General features: G+C 40.1%; 1 protein-coding gene across 1 annotated transcript in view; it reads left to right on the top strand.

Moving 5' to 3' along the window:
• The first annotated feature begins 3,033 nt into the window (after window positions 1-3,033).
• ZBTB10 (zinc finger and BTB domain containing 10) overlaps window positions 3,034-22,229 on the top strand; it is a 36,466-nt gene continuing 17,270 nt past the window's right edge. The window contains exons 1-2 of the mRNA XM_047783689.1: window positions 3,034-4,327; window positions 14,010-14,898. Of these exons, the coding sequence (XP_047639645.1) occupies window positions 3,353-4,327; window positions 14,010-14,898 (1,864 nt within the window). The 5' untranslated portion in view covers window positions 3,034-3,352. The remainder of the gene's footprint in view (window positions 4,328-14,009; window positions 14,899-22,229) is intronic.

Genomic DNA, 22,229 nt, shown 5'->3' with positions numbered 1-22,229 from the left:
GTGTTGTTCATTCCTAATTAGTCCATGTTTACACATAATTCCAGACAGAAGACAATGTGGACTTTACAAATGTTAGGTAAGATATATGTCAGAGAAAAAAAAGTTCTGACACAACAGCTTCGTGGATCCAAGTATTTTTGGTGATTCTTGTGCTATCAGAATCAGTAAAAATAATACTAGCATAAGCTTATATGTTGCCTGTTATGTACTAGGCATGTAAGATGAAAGAAGCAAAAGCATAACAGTTTGGGAATGGAAATAACTTTTAAAGTTGAAATAAAAAATGCTTAACTACACTTTATTTCCCATCACCTTAATCCTAGATAAGCAATTAACTTCAGTAACTTCCCTCTTTTTATGGAGACGGCAGTGGTGGTTAAAATTGAATACATAATATATTTACTTGCAAAGTGCTTGGAATTTTTCAAAAATGAATTAAGAACAAGGCACAGTATTGTTATAACATTCTTCCATATATTACATAGAAGCACATGATACATACAGTCAAACAAGCAGAATCCTCTCATTTCTCCAAGGTACAAATTAGTTCAACGTCATAGATTCTACTGTCCTAAACTTTCCAATAACTAAAACAAAGCAGGACAAAACTTTAAAACCCACAAACTGTACCAAATCTGAGGACCTATGTTGGAATTTCAAGCTTTTTTTTTTTTTCTTTTTACAAAATTCTTATTGAAATTTCAAGCTGTTGATCACTGGTGGCCAGATGGCAATGTGATCATTATTTTTTTTAAAAAAAACTCCAAGTCAAAATCTTTTTGTGGCAGGTTAGTACCATCATTCTTTACATTAAAATTACATTTCATCTCTAAGGTAGAAGTAATATTTTTTGCTTGATATACAACACTGCTCATTTCTATAGATACTAACATTACAGTGAATTAAGCGAAAACTGCTTTGAACAAATCTATACACTCAATAATATATAAGCCTGGACGTTGCATGCATATGTTTGGTCCATTTAAAAATATGAAGACAAATGATATTTTATAATATGTCTGGGAAAATCCTTTTTTTAAGTTAATTTTGAAAAACATATCGCATTCCATACTCCACATGATATATTCAGAGCTTTAAATACTGTCTATTTTAAAAATAGGAATTTCTGAAGAGTACAATCATAAAATTAGAAAGCCTAAAAATCGTAACACATGCTTTTTATTAAACACATATAACTTCCCATTAATACATGATAGAAAATTAAAGCCTCTAACACTAGATAATCTACAATTGTAGAGTTTGTATTTCTCATTTTTTCCTATGCACATAATACATACCTCTGATAGTAACATATATCATTTTTCCACTCTCGATAATTATCTTGAACATATTTTATATTAGTTTGTGATTAAACTCTCAATACTTTGTCTTTTAAGTTTTTATTTTTTTCCATTATAGCTGGTTTACAGTGTTCTGTCAATTTTCTACTATACAGCAAAGTAACCCAGTCACACATACTTATATACATTCTTCTTCTCACAGTATCCTCCATCATGCTCCACTGTGACTAGATATAGTCCTTTAAGACATTTCTTAAAAGAGTAAAAAGCTCCTCCATTGCTTGAGAATATCTTTTTTACCTGAAATACAGTTGAATAAAAACAATAAAGATTTACTTCACATTTCAAAATAGTAAAGTCTAAACACTTTAAAATTGGCTAGATTTAGCTTATTCGAAATTTTACAAATAGGGGTATAAGGGCTCTAAGTTGGAAAATCTTTCCCTGAAAAACTTGACTATGATTATTACTATGACTTTCATTTCCCGCTCAATCTGTTCTTCTAATCATTCTAAATTCCATATGCAGTGTAAACAGTTAAAAAACAAGTCCTAAAAAGCAATTCCTGTCATACACACGTTCTTCTTCGGAGTCGCACACGGCGTCAGTATAAGCAGACTCCTCCCCACTCCTGGGGAAAACCCTGCCTAATATTTATAACGTTATGACATACTGTAATACTCACAAGGTGGTTGTAGAAGTATAAACACGACTGGGGTTATCTGATTGGCTGCCGGTGATGTAACACCCATGTCAATACTTCCCACTGAACGCACGTGTTCGACCTTTTATTTAAATTTCCATTTCATCACAGCAATAAGACACTCGGGGCGGTGCATTTTCTGTGAAATGATTATTGCCCTGGGCCTGAGGTGCTGCCTCGCGCACACAATGCACCAGACAAGGAGGTGTCCGTGGTTGCAATCTCCTCGCGTGAAAGGCACCGCCTGGTCCAGTCTTTGTGAAGGAACAAAATAAGTTCACTTCCTCGGGCACCGCCGCCCACCCCCAGCAAATGACACGGCTGGAGCGCGGCTCCCACCGCACAGTTTATTTCCAAAGTCCCAGGTGAACTCGTGGCGAGAGAAGGAAAATGTGCGTCCTGGGCGCGGGTAGGTGCGTGCGGGCAGCGGGGAGGCGGCCAGACCCTGACACTCGCCAGCTGTTTGTCCTCCGCGGAGCCCGGCCCCGGCCGCACACGCCCGCCCCCTCCCCGAGACCCCCAGCCCGCCGCCCGGCCTTTTGTCCCCCGCCCCTCGGCCGACTTCCTTCCCCGCGGCCGCACCCCCGCCCCCAGGCCGGAGGCGCGGCCCGGCCCCTTTCCCGGTCCCCTGGCGCCCCCACCCCACCCCAGCCCAGCCCCAAGCCCAGCCCCCCTCCCCCAGCCCGGCCCCCACCCTTTCCCCCTCCAGCGGTTACTGCTACCCCGGTGCATTGTGGGCGCACGGTCCGTTGTTCATTTGCCATTCGACCTCCGCCAGGGCCTGGTCGGACGGAAACGCTCCGCCGGCTTTATTGTCGGTTCGTTATGTGGCGGAGCCCGGCAGTTTAACGTGCTTGTCGCCCTCACCGCCTCGGAAGCCGGCGGCGGCGGCGGCGTCGGGACTCCTCGGCGCGCCGGAGGAAGGATATCTGTTTGCAGGGTCGGTGTGTGCGCGCGGCTTTAAAGAGGGGGCAGCGGAGGGTCTCCCCGCACTCCGCCTCTCAACTTCGAAGGCCCCACGCGCCCGGGCTCGCTGCTCACCTCTCCGCCGCCCGCCCCCTTCTCCGCGCGGGACGCTGCCTGGAGCGCAGCGGGGCGGGGGTGGAGGACGAGGAGGCGGCCGGAGGCGGCGGCCCGGCGGCCGGCGGCGGCGACGGACGCGTGAGGCAGCCCCGGGAACGAGCGCGAGCCGGGCGGCCGGGCGGGAGGGCGAGGCCGAGCCCCGCGAGACCGGAACGCCCGGGGTGGGGGCGGGGGCGAAGCGGAGGGGGAGCGGCGGGGAGCGCGCGGGACGCGGCCCGAGGCCGGGCGCGAGCCGGGGCACCGGGCGGCGGCGGCGGCGCGCGCCATGTCGTTCAGTGAAATGAACCGCAGGACGCTGGCGTTCCGAGGAGGCGGGTTGGTCACCGCCAGCGGTGGCGGCGGCGGCTCCGTGAACAATAACGTTGGCGGGGAGGCCTCGGCTTGGCCCCAGCAGCCCCAACCCAGACAGCCCCAGCCGCCAGCGCCGCAGCAGCTCAATGGGCGGGGGGCCGACGAGGAAGTGGAATTGGAGGGCCTGGAGCCCCAAGACCTGGAGGCCTCCGCTGGGGCGGCCGCCGCCGCCTCCGAGGAGACCAAGGAGTTGCTGCTCCCCCAAGACGCGGGCGGCCCCACCTCGCTGGGCGGCGGCGGCGCGGGGGGCCCCCTGCTAGCGGAAAGGAACCGTCGGACTCTGGCCTTCCGCGGCGGCGGCGGCGGCGGGGGGCTCGGCAACAATGGCAGTAGCCGCGGCCGCCCCGAGACCTCGGCGTGGCCCCTGAGGCATTTCAATGGGCGAGGGCCGGCGGCCGTGGAGCTGGAGCTGGACGCGCTGGAGGGGAAAGAGTTGATGCCGGACGGCGCGTCCCTGAGCGACAGCACCGAGGACGAAGAGGAGGGGGCGAGCCTGGGCGACGGCAGCGGGGCGGAAGGCGGCAGCTGCAGCAGCAGCAGGCGGTCGGGCGGCGATGGCGGGGACGAAGCGGAGGGCAGCGGTGTGGGAGCTGGCGAAGGAGAGACGGTCCAGCACTTCCCGCTCGCGCGGCCCAAGTCTCTAATGCAGAAGCTCCAGTGCTCCTTCCAGACCGCCTGGCTCAAAGATTTTCCCTGGCTGCGCTATTCCAAGGATACTGGCCTTATGTCCTGCGGCTGGTGCCAAAAGACCCCCGAGGACGGGGCGAGCGGGGACCTGCCTCAAATGGGGCACGACGAGCTTTCGCGAGGGACCCGCAACTACAAGAAAACCCTCCTTCTGAGGCACCACGTCTCTACCGAGCACAAACTCCACGAAGCCAACGCCCAGGTACGGTATACACTGCTGCTACTTTTTCAGTTTGGGGTGGTGGTGGGGGGTTAACAACTAAAAAAAACCAAAAACCTCGAAACCGCTTTCCTGAGTGAAGGCGTCTTTCCTCTTGGGAGAGAGGTGTAGGAATCTTACGGGTGGGGGTTTTGAAAGCCTGGGAACAAGTTTTCGAAAGTTATGGGGGAGGGAGGGGGAGGGGATGACAATTTTTTTCTAATCGCAGCGCTGAATTTGTTGTAACTTTTTTTAAGACTCAGATTCCTTTGCCCATCAGATTGAATCAAAAGGAAAGTTTAATAAAGCGAGGTTGATGGTTTTAACCCTGTAAGGTTGACTTTGTGGTCAAAATGTTATTAGCTGTGATTTTAGAAAAGCTGCTTCATGTTCGCAGTCGTTCAGAGTGCTGGTGGAAGTCAAATCTGGTAACTCTTTGAAGGATGAATTAAACAATATCCTTAACCTCTGACGCTACCCCTTTTAGGAGAACATCCAACCGAGAAAATTCTTTATATGTCAGGGTAATATGAAATATGAGAGCAGCCTGTGAATGCAGAGGAAGCTATTCAGCTAAGACTCCTTTTTCGTGAATAATTTTACTAATTTCATCTCCATTAAACTTCTTGTTGAACTTTTTTTAGCAAAGGCATGCTTATGGTAGTTTTTACTTGTTTTCTTCTCAGATTTCTGTGCTGATATTTTCTATAATCCTTCCTTCTAAAACGTTTCTTATAAATGTAGTTTACTTAGCATATTAGAAATGTTTAAAGTTATTTGTGCCAAGTAGTTGATTTGGTAGAGAATATATTTACCAAACTCCTTGAAATCATGTGCTCTTAGTTATAGAACAAGTTAAGCTATACTTCAGCTCTTTTTAGCTCTTGTTTTAATATTTCTATTATAAAGATAAGTCTTAACATTTTGATAATCCCCTTTCAAGCCAAACAGATGTTGATCTGTTCTTCTAAGACTTGAGACAACCTGTGGTGGTGGATGGGATTCATTCTTTTGTATTGCTAGCCAATCTTGGGTTTTACAAAGTCACCTTTCAGATACTAGTCCCTTTTTGTGTTTATTGGAGTGGTTTATGCTATTCAGAACATTTATACTGGAGTTAATTAGTAGCGCAGAAGTTTCTCAGAAGTTGAGGCTTTAACTTTAAAACGTAAGGTTATTTTTTCAGGAGGCAGTAGCAACAGTTTTTGCACAAGTTTTAGTTGCCTAAGCCCTAGAAGGAAGGTCACTTAAAGATACAAGGCACAGAAAGGTTAAGTAAATTGTCCCCAGTCTTAACAGTTCGTGGTGATAAATGAGACTAGAGTCTATAAGGAATGTTGCAATGAGGGAAAAAGGGGTTTGAGTAAATCTAGGTTCAGATCTCAGCGTTCTGCAATTACTAGCTTTGTGAGCTTGGGCATCGAAGTGCCAGACTTTCCTTGGACAAACACAGATGTCCCTTACTCTGAAGTAATTATTTTGTTCCCATTTTACAGAAGGGAGTCTAGAGGCTTTAAAAGTTTATGAATCCTTGAAGTTATTTTAGTAATAATGACAGGTTAGAGGGCTTGTGAAAATGGAAGTGTACTTTTCTAAATAATGTAAGTTGTGTATAAAAAAAATTTAGACAGAGTGAATTTTCCTAATATTCAGTGGACCAGTTACTCTTCTCCTGCATAGCGTCTCCCTGTAGGCAAATCTAATGGGAGTGCAAATTGTAATTAGCTGCTTAGTGAACCTGAAATCAGAGGAAGGGGAATTAGTTGTATAACTTTATGATGGACTTAGTATGGTGTATCCTCCCTTAGGCATGTGTCTGGATTAGGGGATTCATTCCTAGGTAAAACCTTTTCTAAACTTGATCCCTGAATTATGCCTCCCTTACCCTTTGCCTCCTTGAAATTCTCTTTTTACAGATAAAATCTGCAGACCACCTTTCTCTTAGGACATTCTTTCATTAGACGAAAATAACAGTTTAGTAACCATATTTGTCTAAGGCTATTTGATTGATTCCCTTGATTGACTTTTGCATGTTACCATTCAGAATTGATCCTAATCATTTCTTTGTTTTCATTCTAACCACCTTTAGTTTGGGTTGTTATCTTGTGATTGACCCCAGGTACCACCTACAGAATCTCTTTGTCTTGTTAATTCAGGAGTGACAGGTTTAAGAATTGACTTATTTCTTCCAGTAAGCAGTTAATCATTTTTTTCCATTGCCCTGTAGCCTTTGATTACCTGTAGGAGGCAGTATAAGACAGTCTGTAAGAGCATTCTTGAGCTTAAGTAGGGGGATCTGGGTCCCAGTCCTCTTTCTTGACAAGCTTATGAGTTAGCCTCTAGTTTACTCATGTATGCAAAGTATATGCCCCAGCACATAGTCAATTAATAAATGATAACTGTTACAACATTGTTTTTGGTGGCCTGGTACCTCATGTCTCAACATTAACCAATTTTGTCAGTTTGGAAGCTACTTTATTTCATGCAGTCTGCACTTGATTCTAGAGAGCAAACTGTTCTCTTCATACTATTAGAGGTCTTGGCCATTCAGTTTAAACATTCTTAGACTTTCTCATCATACATGGAATTTTTCTCACTTTCATAAAGAATATCTCAGGTCAGCTTTATTCTATCTATCTCAAGTTCTGAGATAAGAGTTTGAGACTGGGAGATAGTTCACTCCATTTATGTCCCCATCCTTTAAAAAAAAATTTTTTTTAGGAGTTAGCTCAGTGGGTTAAGAAACCGACTAGTATCCATGAGGATACCTATTCCATCCTTGGCCTCACTCAGTAGTTAAGGATACAGCATTGCTGCAAGTTGCCAGGTAGGTCATAGATGCAGCTTGGATCTGGTGTGGCTGTGGCATAGGCTAGCAACTGCAGCTCTGATTAGACCCCCTAGCCTGGGAGCTTCATATGCCTCAGGTGCAGCCCTAAAAAGGAAAAAAAAAAAAAATTTTTTTTGAAGAGGCCTGTTTTTTTTTTGAGAGGAGTTGGGCCAAATCTTAGTATGTCAGTTAGGGTTGGTTACTTTGCTTTTTCTTTCCTCTACTTTTTGTAAGAGAAAAAATTATTTTCCATTAATTCTATGGTGGTGCCCAGAGGATTGAGGTGCATTCTTAAGTTTGATATTCTTCTGTCAAATGTTGGATTTTAAGGATTGCTGATGGGAGAGACTATAAATATGCTTTCAGAATCTGTTTCAGAGGCTTCTATTTCAGAAAACTCCCTGTATTTTTAAGAATGAATATAAGAATATAAGGGACAAAATACAGTTTCTGTAGTTTTTGAGTAGCAACTGACTGTATCTTTAGAGTCAGGTTCAATGATTTATCTTATAAAGGATTTGACCATTTGGCCCAGAGGACGTGAAAGTTGCCTTAATAATAGCTGTTACCTCTGTATCATGATTTAGATCACTTTCTGCCGAGTTATGAAATTTTCATAGCCTAAATCACACATTCTGTCAACTCTTTCCAGTTTACTAAGCCTCAAAGATGCACTCATGTGTTAATGTTGTAAATTGAGCCTTTCCAGAAAGTAAATACTAATTTAGATCAGTAATCTGATTGAAATTACTAACTGGTGAGCAGCTAAAGCAAAGGTGAGACCAGGCTTCTTTGCATTTGTCAGAAATAAAGTTTTTAAAAATGGTTTTGGAAGAAGGTCTGAAAAACCTTTTACTAGGAAGAAAAAATAGATATAGATATTACAAATGAGCATGGAGCCTAGAGCCTATTAAATAACCAGCTTGTATAACATTTATATAGGTTCTAACATTGACTCACTGTGTTTGATTTGGTAAAACCTTGTTCATTTCCCTTGTGGTAGTGTATCTAGGATTGACTTCTTTTACCCTCTTATAATTACATGTACATATCAGGTAGATTCAAGGCATTGGAGTTAAGCCTCGAAGACCTTACTCTGCCCTCAAGGAACTTGTACTTTAGTAAGGAGAGACAAGATGATAAAATGATAGAAAACATGTTAGAAGTATGTTCAAGTTACAGTTAAGACACCGAAGGAAGGAATTCTTTAATTCTATTCTGAAGGTTGGGAGAAGCTTGTAGAATTAATTGGCTCCTGAGCTTAATTGTATTAAATTAATAGGTGTTGGGGGGGCGGATTCCAAGCCTGCAGTTGGAAGCAGCTTGAGCATAATGGAAACTGATTCCTTGATGTGTCTTGAGAAGAGGATTTTGTTGTTGAGCTGGCAGGATGAAAAAATCAAGTTTTATTGGTAAACAGATTCCAGGTTATGGTCTCTAGGTTATCTCTTTTCATGCTGAAATGGTTGTGTTTTATTCTGTTAATAAAGGGGCAAACTATTTAGCAGTTTTAAGCAGGGGAGAGCCATGATGAAATACGTATAAATTGCTGTGTAGAAGCACCTGTGTAGTGTGTATGTGTGGATTAGAGGAGAGATGGTAGTAAAGCATATTTTTGGTGTATAAAATTGGCTGGGTGTTATAGTCACTTCAAGACCTAACCCCACACCTATAGATTTCAGGGCATAGTACTCCCAGAAAAAATGCCATCTCCCTCAAGGAAATCAGAGAGGTGATACAAGATTGCAGAGGAACTCTTCCTCTGACTTGTTAAAATTTGTCAGTACCACAAGGAGGAATCTATTTGGGATCTTGTTTATTGTGCCTTGCTTGTCTTCATAGTAGACACTGGATTTGATGTTTTTAAAATTTGAATTTGTTAGTGGACATTGTTTTTATTCTTTGACTATACTGTTCCAGTGGGCTGCTGAACAAAAGATTTTTATGTTTTTAATGCTTTTAGTTTACACTTTGTGTTGGAAATGTCTTCCCCCGCCCTACTAATCCATTTTTCAAAAGAGAACTGTGAATCTGGGTAAGGAGGTAAATACTAGTTACTTGATTTTTTTTTTTTTTTAGGCAAGTAGCATTTTTTAAAATCATTTTTAGATTGACTACAAATGAGCTCACTGCAAATGAAGTTCTCCCTCCCACCCTCCCCCTCAGAAGGGTGGGGAGACTGGGTAGTATGGTTTTGGATTCTCTGCAAGTCGGTGGCATTATTAGCTCCCCCAGCTAGAATGTCATGTAGACCCTATGATCTCCTCACCCCTACCTTGAAGTCTAGTTAATCACTCAGGTTCTGATTTTATCTTCCAGATTTTTTTCCAAGTTCTGCCCCACCAGCCTTCCCCCATTAATATTATCTAGCTTACCTAGTTAAGGTCCTGATTTCTTGCAAGTATGATGCACTGTTAACAGTAGCTTCCCTTGGTCACAGTATCACCACTCTCCCTTCCCTGATATCTATCCTCTACTTTGCTGCCGGGCTTTTTATCCGCTTATCCAATCAGATCACTCTACTTCTTAATCTTTGTGTGGGAGGATCTCTTGGTAATCTGGTGCAAGTATAGATACTTAGCTCAAAACATAAGAGCATATTTGCCTTTCTTAGGGCTTTTGTTTTAATCGTCTTGACGTTATGTCATAGATCTAGTGCTGTAGACCATCCTGGTGGTTTTCTCATGCTTTGTTCGTTTGCTTAGAATGCTCATCCTCTCATCCCACTCTTCCATTCTTTAAGGCTCTGCTCAAACCTTTCTTGCAAAAAGCATCTCCCCTCCCTCCAAAAAAATTAGATATAGATGCACCTCTCCGTACTCTCATAACACCTTGTTATACTCTTTCCGGTACCTTAAGTATCTTGCTCACTAATGATAACTTCAAATTGGGAAGTAATTCATTCTGGGTCCCCAGTGTAGAACCTATCTATAGTAGGCATTCACTTAATGCTTATTAAATAAGTGAGTAAAGTCAGAATTTTTCAAGCTTTTAGCAGTGTTTTCTTTGAGTAAAATATTATTTTTTGGTCTCTCTGGAAATAAAGATAACAAGCTATGAGGATTTTAACTAAATGTACACTTTTCTGTATTAATTTTGAAAGAGTTAACTAAGGTCTCTTCCAGATCTAAAATTATAATTTTACTTAGGGCATCTTCACAAATAAGACTTTTTTTATAGACTCTGGTATAACAAATTGTCTGACTCTTGAAGTCTGTCCATTTCTTTAAAGTCCCCTTGTTTGTCTAGACTAATGTCTGGGCTAAGTTGTGTGTTTTCCTTTTGGGGAAAGGGAATAGAAAGTTTTCCAGCTGGCCTTTAAAAAGATCAGTTCTGGAAATATTTAAACTTTTTCATCAGTATATTTTTACCTAACAGTGATAACTCATGTTTATCAGTATACTAAGAATGGACATAGAATGTTAAAGAAGGAACCAGAGACACGGATGACTTGGCTTCTTAGGGACCTACTGAGATTGTCGTCATCGGTGCTAGGAATTTATTTGGTTCCGTAGATAATATTGGTGATTTATTTTAGTGCTTATCTTGCTCTGTTTTACCATATCCTCAAATAAAAGTACTCCCCTTGTAGAGTACATATACTCTTGACTTGTGAACCATTCATTGTGAAAGGCATGTTTAATAAGTACTACAAAAACATGGTGTAGTGCTCTGATCAATAGTGAAGGAGAAATTGCTAGTGTTGGTTATAAAAGCCAGGAACATTACTGTTCTCATACAATTGTAATGAGAAAAAAATAGTGGTTGAATAGTGTGTTTGATGTGTATAGTTTGTGTCAAAAGTGGAATGGGCAAATGTTTTGGTGGATAAGCTTTTGTCTGAAGTTATTTTTAAAAATTAGGACATTTGGTCTGATAACAGCAGAGACTTTCAGAAATTGGGACTGGCCCAGAAAATTCAGAACATCGTGACCATAGCCTAAAATGAGTGCTACAGTTAGACATAGCCATCTTCTTCTTAAAGTGTTTTAAACTACTTGATGTATAAACTTTAGGCAATTCTTGACTTATAAATGCTAATTCACTGCTTCCATAAACACTTCAGGATGTGCTGCCAAATTCTGATCAGTGCTTAAAATTTTTTGCTTTTTCCAAGTATTCATACTGTTTATTACAATATCTGTTAGAACTTTGAACCAAATGAAGTTTGCTGGGTAGGTATGGCATGTACAGCAAAGCTTAGTTTCAGGCCTATGTCAAAGAAAGATGCAATTTGGAAATTCTCTGTAGTGAGTAGAGAGCATAAGTGAATTAGTAAAAAGTCTTATTCAGAGTAAACATTATGATGTGTCTATAGAAAATTATACTACAGCAGTAATTAATATAGATGTTTTTAGTGTTGATTTAGTCCATTATGTATTCATCCATATGCTAAATAAACATTTCCAATCCCCTTTGCCGCATATTTTGAAATTTCACAGCACACTGGTTTCTGTACAAGATAAAAGTTAAGGACGTTGCTGCGGCTCTGGTGTAGGCTGGCAGCTGCTACTCTGACTATTTGACCCCTAGCCTGGGAACTTCCAAATGTTGTGGGTTCAGCTCTAAAAAGTGGGGAGAAAAAAAGATAAAAATTAAAATTTTTTTTTTACCTCTTTCCTCAAGCCTCCAAAAGCATAAATTTAGGGCTTAATCATGAATCATTGTTTAGATTACCACAGTTGTGGTTATTAGCAGTTTTTTCCTTAGAATGGAGTGTTTGGTTGGAGGAGAAAAAAACTTAATTTAGAACATGGGACATTTTGGTATGATAGAGCAAGGATGTGAGAGGGGTGGGATTAGAGTGTTTTTGCACTTGAGGCACTGAGAAGTGATAGGGATGCTGCCAAGGGTCAGTTGGAAACGCTTCCTGTACTGCTTTCTGTGATGATCATATTCTACGATTTACAGCGTTATCCGTAATGTTTCATTATTCCTGTGAAATGCTGAAGTGTCCTGGAATTCTAGTATTTCAGTTCTTTCAATTGACTTCTCATACCTCGAAGGAGCACAAAAGTCTTAGATGGATCATGTGACCTGGTTTAATTTCAGTGAATTGGGATTATTTATATGCATGACCCCCTATATTCAGGTCACAGAATGAAACCTAATATTTTTGTAATTAGGCATACCCATGATGGGGTTAAATGGAGATTTGGGATTGCTTAGGAATCTCTCTACCATTTATTTTAGAATATTGTTTCCATGAGAGAATCCTTTTGTAGTTCTATGTTCCCGACGCCCGTTTTCCCCCTCGTTTCCCCTTCTCTCTTCCTCTCCTAGCGCATCAGTCTTTCCAGCATGTTTACAATCCAGTATGTATCTTTTCCCGTGCTGCTTTCCCAGGCTCATATAGTTACAGATCTGTATGTGTGTTTCATTGTTTTATAGAGATGACCTGTATTTAATATTTTATGCCAAAGAACAAGAGTTTTTAACACTTAAAATAAGCTCAGCATTTTCAGTGACATTTTCTACCAGAAACGCCTATGCAGTCCTCCAGTTGGAAAACAGTGGTTACTTTAGTTATCTAGGAAAGTTATTGAACACTGTGCCAGGTACTGTTAAGGTTACTGAGAGGATAGACACCTGTCAGCTTTAGGGAGCCTAGCCTTCTAATCACTTCGTGTGGAAAGTCCTGAAATTCTTCATTAGAAACATTTTGTAGTACTGCTTTATATAGTTTAAGAAAAAGTCTCAGGAATGGTGACTTGCCCAAGGAACACACAGTTAATAACTAGTATAGACAGCATTCCAAAATGTAGGCAGCCCTCCTTTATTCTTGTTGTTAATGTCACATGGCCTTTAATATTTTGTGGGAAATTACCATAACTTTACTGATGCTAAACTATGGGTGATTGTAAGAGAGAAAATTATAAACATTAAGAATTTCAAGTTCAGGAATTTTACCTGATGGATAGGTAGTATTTATGATCCTCAAGAGATCAACCATTTTGAAAACAGAGTGAGTGGGAAATTATGTTACTGGATATTCCTGTGATTTGAAGCACATTTTCCTTTCTAAGGTCTTAATCTCTAATTAGATTTAATTAACGTTGTTTTACTAAACTATTTGCTGCCAAGATTTTTTAAATTTACCTTTTTAATAGTGTTAAATGAATCGAGATGCCCAGCATATTCTAACTTAAATATTTTTCTTCTAACTTGAATATTTTAAGTTCAGTCAGAAAGACTACTGCATTCTTATCAGTTAGAGAAGGCAAACTAACTTGATTCCTATAGTTCATTCCTAGCAGAAATGAATCCGACTAGGAACCATGAGGTTGCAGGTTCGATCCCTGGCCTTGCTCAGTGGGTTAAGGGTCCGGTGTTGCCCTGAGCTGCGGTGTAGGTCACAGATGTGGCTTGGATCCCCAGTTCCTGTGGCTCTGGCGTAGGCCTGCAGCTACAGCTCCGATTAGACCCCTAGCCTGGGAACCTCCATATGCCTCAGGTGCGACCCTAAAAAAGACCAAAAAAAAAAATTGATTCCTATAAAACTAACATTTTTTATATGAGAAAATAATTGCTCCTTTTATTTTAATTTTAAATAATTCATGTTTTTAGCTATATTTGAAAAGCTTGGTATATGACACATTTAAAGAATTCTATAAATCTGCTGAAGCTCAGGATGTGATTGATTTTTCTTATGGTAGCAGTGGCTTGCAAGATATTCTGTTCATTCCTCTCAATATTTGGGATTGTGAACACTTGTCTCAGTACATAATGATTGCTAGCAAATTAGTGTGTTTGTTTAGAGCATTTTAAAACGTTATATTGATAATCATTTGTTTGGTTTGGGGGCTTTAAAAGGTAAATAAAATTTAATATTTAATGTTTTCCATCCAATTACAGGAGTCAGAAATACCATCAGAGGAGGGGTACTGTGACTTTAATAGTAGGCCAAATGAGAACTCTTATTGCTATCAACTTCTTCGCCAACTAAATGAACAGAGAAAGAAAGGTATTCTTTGCGATGTCAGCATTGTGGTGAGCGGAAAAATCTTTAAAGCTCATAAGAACATCCTGGTTGCAGGCAGCCGATTCTTTAAGACTTTATATTGCTTTTCAAACAAAGAAAGCCCTAACCAAAACAATACTACCCATTTAGATATTGCTGCAGTTCAAGGTTTTTCAGTCATCTTGGACTTCTTGTATTCTGGTAACCTGGTGCTCACAAGCCAAAATGCCATTGAAGTAATGACAGTGGCCAGCTATCTGCAAATGAGTGAAGTTGTTCAAACTTGCCGGAATTTCATTAAAGATGCCTTAAATATAAGCATTAAATCAGAAGCTCCAGAGTCTGTAGTTGTGGACTATAATAATAGAAAACCAGTTAATAGAGATGGCCTGTCTTCAGCACGGGATCAAAAAATTGCCACTTTTTGGGCAACACGGAACCTTACCAATTTGGCAAGTAATGTAAAAATTGAAAATGATGGTTGTAACGTCGACGAGGGCCAAATAGAAAACTACCAAATGAATGAAAGTAGTTGGGTCCAGGATGGTTCACCTGAATTGGCTGAAAATGAGTCTCAAGGTCAAACAAAAGTGTTTATTTGGAATAATATGGGCTCACAGGGAATTCAAGAGACTGGCAAAACAAGAAGGAAAACCCAAGCTACAAAGAGATTTATTTATAATATACCACCTAATAATGAAACAAATTTAGAAGATTGCTCAGTGGTGCAGCCATCTGTTGCCTATCCAGAAGAAGATTTGTCATTCATCAAGGAAGAACCAGGTAAATATTGTGTATACTGAGGTATCTTGGTTTTCATTCTAATTTTGGTTGGATATAATCTCGAAATGTATTTTTAAGATTTTTTTTTTTCATTATTGAAAAGTAATACACAGGAGTTCTCTTGTGGCCCCGTAGGTTAAGGATCTGGTGTTGTCACTTGTGGCTTGGGTCGCTGCTGTGGCAGGGGTTCTGTCCCTGGCCTGGAAACCTCTACATGCTGCAGTCGTGGCCAAAAAAAAGTAATACACATAATAACTAAATTTGAGTGTTTGTAATATGAAGAGGAAAATCACTTAAACGAGCACATATTTTATCTTATATAATCCTATACCAAATGTAAGATTTAGTATATCTTAGTTTTTTCTTCAGGCATGTGTATGTGGTGTTAAAGGTTGGGTTAAATAGGCATTTGCCTATGTTTTGTGGTATGTGGATTCTACTTCATGTATATAGTTCTTGGACTTTGCTGATCTTTAGTCTCTGTGCTCACTTTTTGTATCCAGCGCTTGAAAAGACAGTCTTTGGGTGTAGTTGGCAATCAGTTTGTTATATCAGAACATTGTTGAGATATAGTTAACATTCTTTACTCTCAAAATTTTTTTCATAATGAAACATTAAATTGTTTTATAAAATTTTGTCAGTGTTAATGGGATTATTCTGATTTGTTTAGAGCTATTCTGTTCTCCCCATAAATCTTTCAGAAGCTGGAATATTTTAAGTTAGACTCACTATTCCCTCATCTTCACACTGATTTGCATTAGTTAAGAAAGGCCTTTCTTGTCAATAAATTCCCAAAGGAATGTATGCAAGAACCTTAGCATATCACATTTTAAAAAAGTGGAGTGAGGGGGGCCATTGTTGAAGAGTGAAAATGATTTGAAACTTAATATCTTTATTTTTTTAGATATTCTTAGTGTTTCCTTTTTTTTTTTTTTGGCTTTTTAGCGATGCCCCCTGGCATATGGAGGTTCCCAGGCTAGGGGTCAAATCCGAGCTACAGCTGCAGGCCTGCAACACAGGATCCAAGCTGTGTCTGCAACCTACACCACAGCTCATGGCAACACCAGATCCTTAACCCACTGAGCAAGGCCAGGGATCGAACCTGCAACGTTATGGTTCCTAGTTGGATTCATTTCCACTGTGCCACAATGGGAACTCCGGAAACTTATTATCTTTAATTGTCTGTGTTTAGCTTAGTTTTATTTGAAGAAGCCCAGCAGGTTTGAGGTTTTCCTATGTAGACCCAAGCCTTTCTACCACTATTATGTATAATTTAGTGTTTGTTTTGCCTTAGAGCTTTCTAACTGTTCATTGTTGGATTTACATGAAGGTGATTAGCTGGGGATGCAGTACTTTCTGTTAAAAAGAACCATTGTTGGGAGTTCCCATTGTGCCTCAATGGGTTACATACCCACCTAGTATCTATGAGGATGCAGGCTCAGTCCTTGGCCCAGCTCAGTGGGTTAAGGACCTAGTGTTGCTGTGAGCTATGGTGTAGGTCACAGTTTGGCCTGGATCTGGCGTTTCTGTGGCTGTGGCATAGGCTGGCAGCTGCAGCTTCGGTTGGACCCCTAGCCTGGGAACTTCCATACACCACAGGTCTGTCCCTTAAAAAAAAAAAAAAAAAAAGAAAAGATGAAAGATTAAAAAAAGGAACCATTGTTTTTAGTTCCCAAAAGGCAGAATGCCATAATCCTGTGAAATGGTTCCTCTGGCTATTTGTTTGGGTTTAGTTTTCTTTGGTAGAAATTTTAATTGTGAAAATTGATGTGCATGTAAATACTATTTGCTGATTTTTTTCCCTGCTATTTATGAAGACTAACAGTAAAAATCCAGAGGTAGTTTCTTTAAAGTATTTAAGAGTAAATTGACTTTCTTAGAAGCACGTTGTTTTGGCTTGATTTTTAATATGGAAGACTTTGAAGCAGTTCTGAAGAGTTAGAGCTACTTTTTCTTTCTGCTGAATGGGTTAATCATTTAGTAGTATGGTGGGAAACCTGTACTGTTTAGCTTTTTCATTACATACATAGACACAATTTAAGGAGTAAGATTTTTTTAGGTAGTTGTTGATAAAACTAATCAAATCTAACCCATTCTTAAATGTCTAATTGGAGTAATTCAAAGAGAAGGAAAGCACTAATTTGAACCACAGTGCATATTTCAAAAATAATATTACTGGTGATTATCTTAGCAAGCATCCCTAACTGAGGTTGATCTAGTGGACTAAGTCTATCATAAATTAATTTTTGGTAGCCTAATATTCTTTTAATTTATTTCATCTTACAAAAGATAATTCTGGCATTAGATATCACTTTAAGATCTGATGAACCTTGCTTAATTTGGTGGTTTCAGTGATGTGCTGTATTCCAGCTGTTAAAAACTTTTCACAACTTTTTAAGTGCCTCGGAATTCACCTTCATTCAGTGGTGGAAAAAGAGCTAGGACACAATATCATATAGAGCAAGAAGCTGGCACATTTTTACTCAAAAGGGCGAAGCAGTAAATGTTTTTGGGTTACTGATCATAGAGTTACTCTATCACTGTGTAGCGTGAAAGCAGTCATAGACAAATACATACTGTGTGTATGTGTTTTGGAACAGTGTGTTTGTTCCAGTAAAGCTTTATTGCTAACCCTTGGTATAAAGCAGTGAATCTTATCATGGCTGCATGTTGGCATTACTTGGGACCTTTACAGACCATCATGATACTTGTATCTCTCCACTAGGGATTCTGATTTAATTCTCATCTGGGATGTGGCCTGGTTGTTGAAATTTTTATAAATGCTCTACAGGTGATTGTGCTGTGAGGCAAGGTTTTTTAGATCCACTGATAATAGAGGAAAGAGCCCAAATTAAATCAAGGATTTTAAGATGAGTTCTGCCACTTATCCACTATGTTAACCATAATCAAATTAAGCTAAACTCTTGCTCTTAGTTTCTTCTTTAGAATATGCTACTTATTTTATAGGATTATTATGGAAAATGACAAACATAAGCCATAACTGTCATGGTCCCCCTTAAAGACTATTGAGATTATTTAAAATTAGTTTTCCAGTGCGTTGTAATTTGCCACATTCTAGATGGGTGGTCCTGTAGCCTCAGCTTGTTGACCTTCATTTTTGTTTTTGTTTTTGTTCGGAGGAGGGGGCATGCCTATGGCATGCAGAACTTTCTGGGCGAGGGATTGAACCTGTGCCACAGCAGTGACAACACCAGATCCTTAACACGCTGAGCCACTAGGAAAATCCTGACCTTCATTTTAATACTTAGAATACTTTTTAAGCAGCCTGTTGCAGTGTAGAATGAATATGAATGTTAGAAAGTTACTTTGTATTGAGCTAAAATTTACTTCTCTTTAATTTCCTAATTCTGCCATTTGAGTAGTATAATCTGAGCCTCACCTCTAATCTAATCTTTCTAATAACCTACTTAATAACCTTCAGATACGAACATTTAAAAAATTCCTGTGAAGTCCCCTTCTAGGGTAAGCACTGTACCTCCGATATTGTGAATTCCAAAACCTTTTACACCTTAGCAGTCACAGTTTGTTTCAGCCTGAAATTTTGGTGCACAGAATTGACTAGCACTCTAGGCACAGTTTGACCAACTGAGAACACAGTGGGTCTGTATTTACCAAAGTTAAGGCCTTTCCCAAGGTCATTCAGTTTAGTAAAAATAGAGGCAAAAAAACTAGTAAAAATTTGTTAGGACTGTCTGACATTAAAAACTTGACAGTTAATAAACTTGTAGACCCAGTCTTAAAAAATGAGGCCCATTTAAAACTTCTAACATGAACCCTGCATTATTGGTTAAACTTTTGTTTATTGAAAAAGTAGTGACATTTTTCAATGAAATAAATGCTTTTAAATGATTTTAAAATTCTGTACCTAAATATCAGGAAAGTCATGGTGAATTATTCATTCTAAGCAGTGTTTGACATATTTGAATTTGTGGGTCTCTTGTAGGAGCTATAACTTCCTTAGGATTTTAAGCCTACTGTTAGTAAACCACAGCTCAAAAAACTGTCTTCTTGTCATTTAATGTTAAAGGTGTTCTTTGGATACCAATGAAAAGTAAGATGTTGAGACAAGGAGGTATAATGGGTTTTATTCAGTTTTTTTTGTTTGTTTTTTTAGGGCTACACCTAAGGCAAATGGAGGTTCCCAAGCTAGGGGTCTAATTGGATCTACAGCTGCCGGCCATAGCCTCACCAGATCCGATCCACCTCTACCACCTACACCACAGCTCATGGCAACTCCAGATCCTTAACCCACTGAGCAGGCCAGGAATCAAACCCTAAACTTCATTGTTCTTAGCCGGATTCCTTTCTGCTGTGCCACAATGGGAACTCCAGTTTTTTGGTTTTTTTTTTTAATTTTTATTTTATTATTATTATTATTATTTTTTGTCTTTTTGCCTTTTCTGGGGCTGCTCCCGTGGCATATGGAAGTTCCCAGGCTAGGGGTCTAATTGGAGCTGTAGCCACCAGCCTACGGCAGAGCCACAGCAACTTGGGATCCCAGCTGCGTCTGCAACCTACACCACAGCTCACGACAACACCTGAACCTTAACCTACTGAGCAAGGTCAGGGATCGAACCCGCAACCTCATGGTTCCTAGTCGGTTTCGTTAACCACTGAGCCACATGGGAACTCCATGTTTTTGGGGGCTTTTTTAATCTTAAAAGAAGCTAATATCTGTTATTTGACTCACTACTGGAATTTCCTTCAAATCATTTTTGATATGTGAAGATAACAACAATCCTGGGTAATAAAATAGGAAAAAGTTTCATTAATGAGTTGCCTTCATAATGTAAAAATTTCTAAACCTTGTCTTGCTGATTCATAACTAGAAAACAGATTTTTGGCCAAATAAATTATGTGTAAATCTAAGGTTAAAAATTAAATTGCAGGGGAAAAATAAGTACTGCTTAATTTCTTAATTTTTCATATATATTGTTGCTTTTAATTAGAACAAGTCAGGGTTTTTTTTGTTTTGTTTTGTTTTTTTTTATGATTTTTTTTGTGCCGCACCCATGGCATATGGAGGTTCCCAGGCTAGGGGTCCAATTGGAGCTGTAGCTTCCGGCCTTCACCACAGCCATAGCAACACCAGATCCAAGCCTCATCTTAGACCTACAACACAGTTTACGCCAACCCCACAGCCTTAACCCCCCGAGCAAGGCCAGGGAAGGAATCTTTGTCCTCGTGGATACTAGTCGGGTTCTAGTTGGGTTCATTACCACTAAGCCACTACAGAATGTACTATATATATATATAATTGATCTTTTAATAAAAGCTGATAAAATTCCACATATATTGAATTTTTCATAATGCCGTGCAAATACTCAAATGCAGGGTGGTTTTACTTGATCAAAGGATATAATTCAGAGTTCTTCTCAACAGTCTAAAAGTTCCCTTAACACTTTTGTTGGATAACAGCTTCATGGTTATTAATCCGGTAGCGTTGAAGTCAGGTTTAAGCTTTAGAATTTGTATAATTGTCTTGAGTATTTAGAAAACAACTTTGAGAAAAGAATACTCAAACTAGGCATCTTTTAAAATATCTTAATGAGTCATATTTGACATAGAATAATGAACTACCTATAATTACAGTAAACTCTAGAGTTATCCACAAACCAGCACTTAAGCCTTTCTATGTTTTGGGTGATACTTGCTATGTGATATCACTTTCAGATGTTGGGGAATCTTGAAATGCTTTCTAAATGATCAAGTTTTTGGAGTTCCCGTCATGGCTCAGTGGTTAACGCATCTGACTAGGAACCATGAGGTTGCCGGTTCGATCCCTGGCCTTGCTCAGTGGGTTAAGATCTGGCGTTGCTGTGAGCTGTGGTGTAGGTTGCAGACATGGCTCGAATCCCAAGTTGCTATGGCTCTGGTGTAGGCCGGGAGCTACAGCTCCAATTAGACCCCTAGCTTGGGAACCTACATGTACCACAGCAGCGGCTCTAGGAAAGACAAAAAAAATAAACAAATGATCAAGTTTTTTTACAACTTTGAAAATTGGCCATCTCGTTTGAGGCTTTCTAATATTTTTGCCATGACATACATACAAAGTTACTATACGAACTACGTGTTTTAAAAATCATGGAACCTGGGCTTTAGTACAGGTCTGTCACTTAACTCACCCTGAGTTTATCCCACATAATGTCTCTGATTAGAATGAAGGAGGGAAAGAATTTCATAATTATGAAATCTTGAAAGCTATTAAAATTAACCAAAGCTGCTAAATCATTTTGGCAGTTACACCTGATATCCAGTTGTCAGCAATACCAGCCATTTATATTTTTTTTTTTACTTATTTGCTGAAATGTGAATATCCATATTTTGTTGCAGAAATACCATTTTGATTACAGGATGCTACCCTAGACCCCACTAGGGGTTATTATAGTTACTACTTTTCTAAAATCTGAAAAATTATGCATTCTGCATCTTAGCCCAAGCATTTCATATGACAGATTTATGGATCTGAATTAGTTCTTTTAAGGGATTCTAGATGTACTGCTTTCAGATATCCTTTTGGTTAAGTGTGTTATGAAGGATGAGCTGCAAGTGATGTGATGTCAAGTCTTTTTTCTTGAGAAACTGTTACAATTGAGTATTAAATGGCCTGATGCTCATTACAAAAAATAAATATTCACTAATAGCTAGTGAACTGTAAAATAAACTTATGTAAGACTCTTTGGAGTGCCCATCTTGGCTCAGTGGTTAACAAACCTGACTAGTATCCTTGAGGATGTGGCCATGCTCATTGGATGGGGGATCCAGCATTGCTGTGAGCTGTGGTATAGGTCTCAGACGCAGCTTGGATCCCATGTTGCTGTGGCTGTGGTGTAGGCCAGCAGCTACCGCTTCAATTTGACCCCTAGCCTGGGAACTTCCATATGCTGCTGATCGGCCCTAAAAAGACAAAAAAACAAACAAACAAAAAAAAAAACAAAAAAACTCTTCAGTACTTAATCTTAAAAGGATGATAATAGGTAACTACAGTAGTGGGAATATTCTGCCATCTTTTTTTTTCCCTTCTCTATTTTCCTCTGCACTGTATTCCCTTCCCTGTCTCCCATGTATGATCCAAGAGATGGCTGCCCTGATGATTATTCCCTACAAGTTAGAAGCCCTTAAGGAAATAGAATTTGGGTGGCCAGACCAAAGGTGAGTTGAAAAAGCCTGTGTGGATCCATTGTAAAAGCTTTTTTTGTGGAGTTCACACTGTGGCACAGTGGGTTAAGAATCCCACTGCAGTGTCTCAGGTAGCTGCAGAGGTATGAGTTTGATCCCTGGCCTAGGAAATTCCATATGCCATGGGTGTG

Source organism: Phacochoerus africanus, chromosome 6, assembly GCF_016906955.1.
Source record: "Phacochoerus africanus isolate WHEZ1 chromosome 6, ROS_Pafr_v1, whole genome shotgun sequence".
Taxonomy (NCBI): Eukaryota; Metazoa; Chordata; class Mammalia; order Artiodactyla; family Suidae; genus Phacochoerus; species Phacochoerus africanus.
The sequence above is the reverse complement of the archived record's forward strand: the minus strand, read 5'-3'. Positions and strand labels throughout refer to the sequence as shown.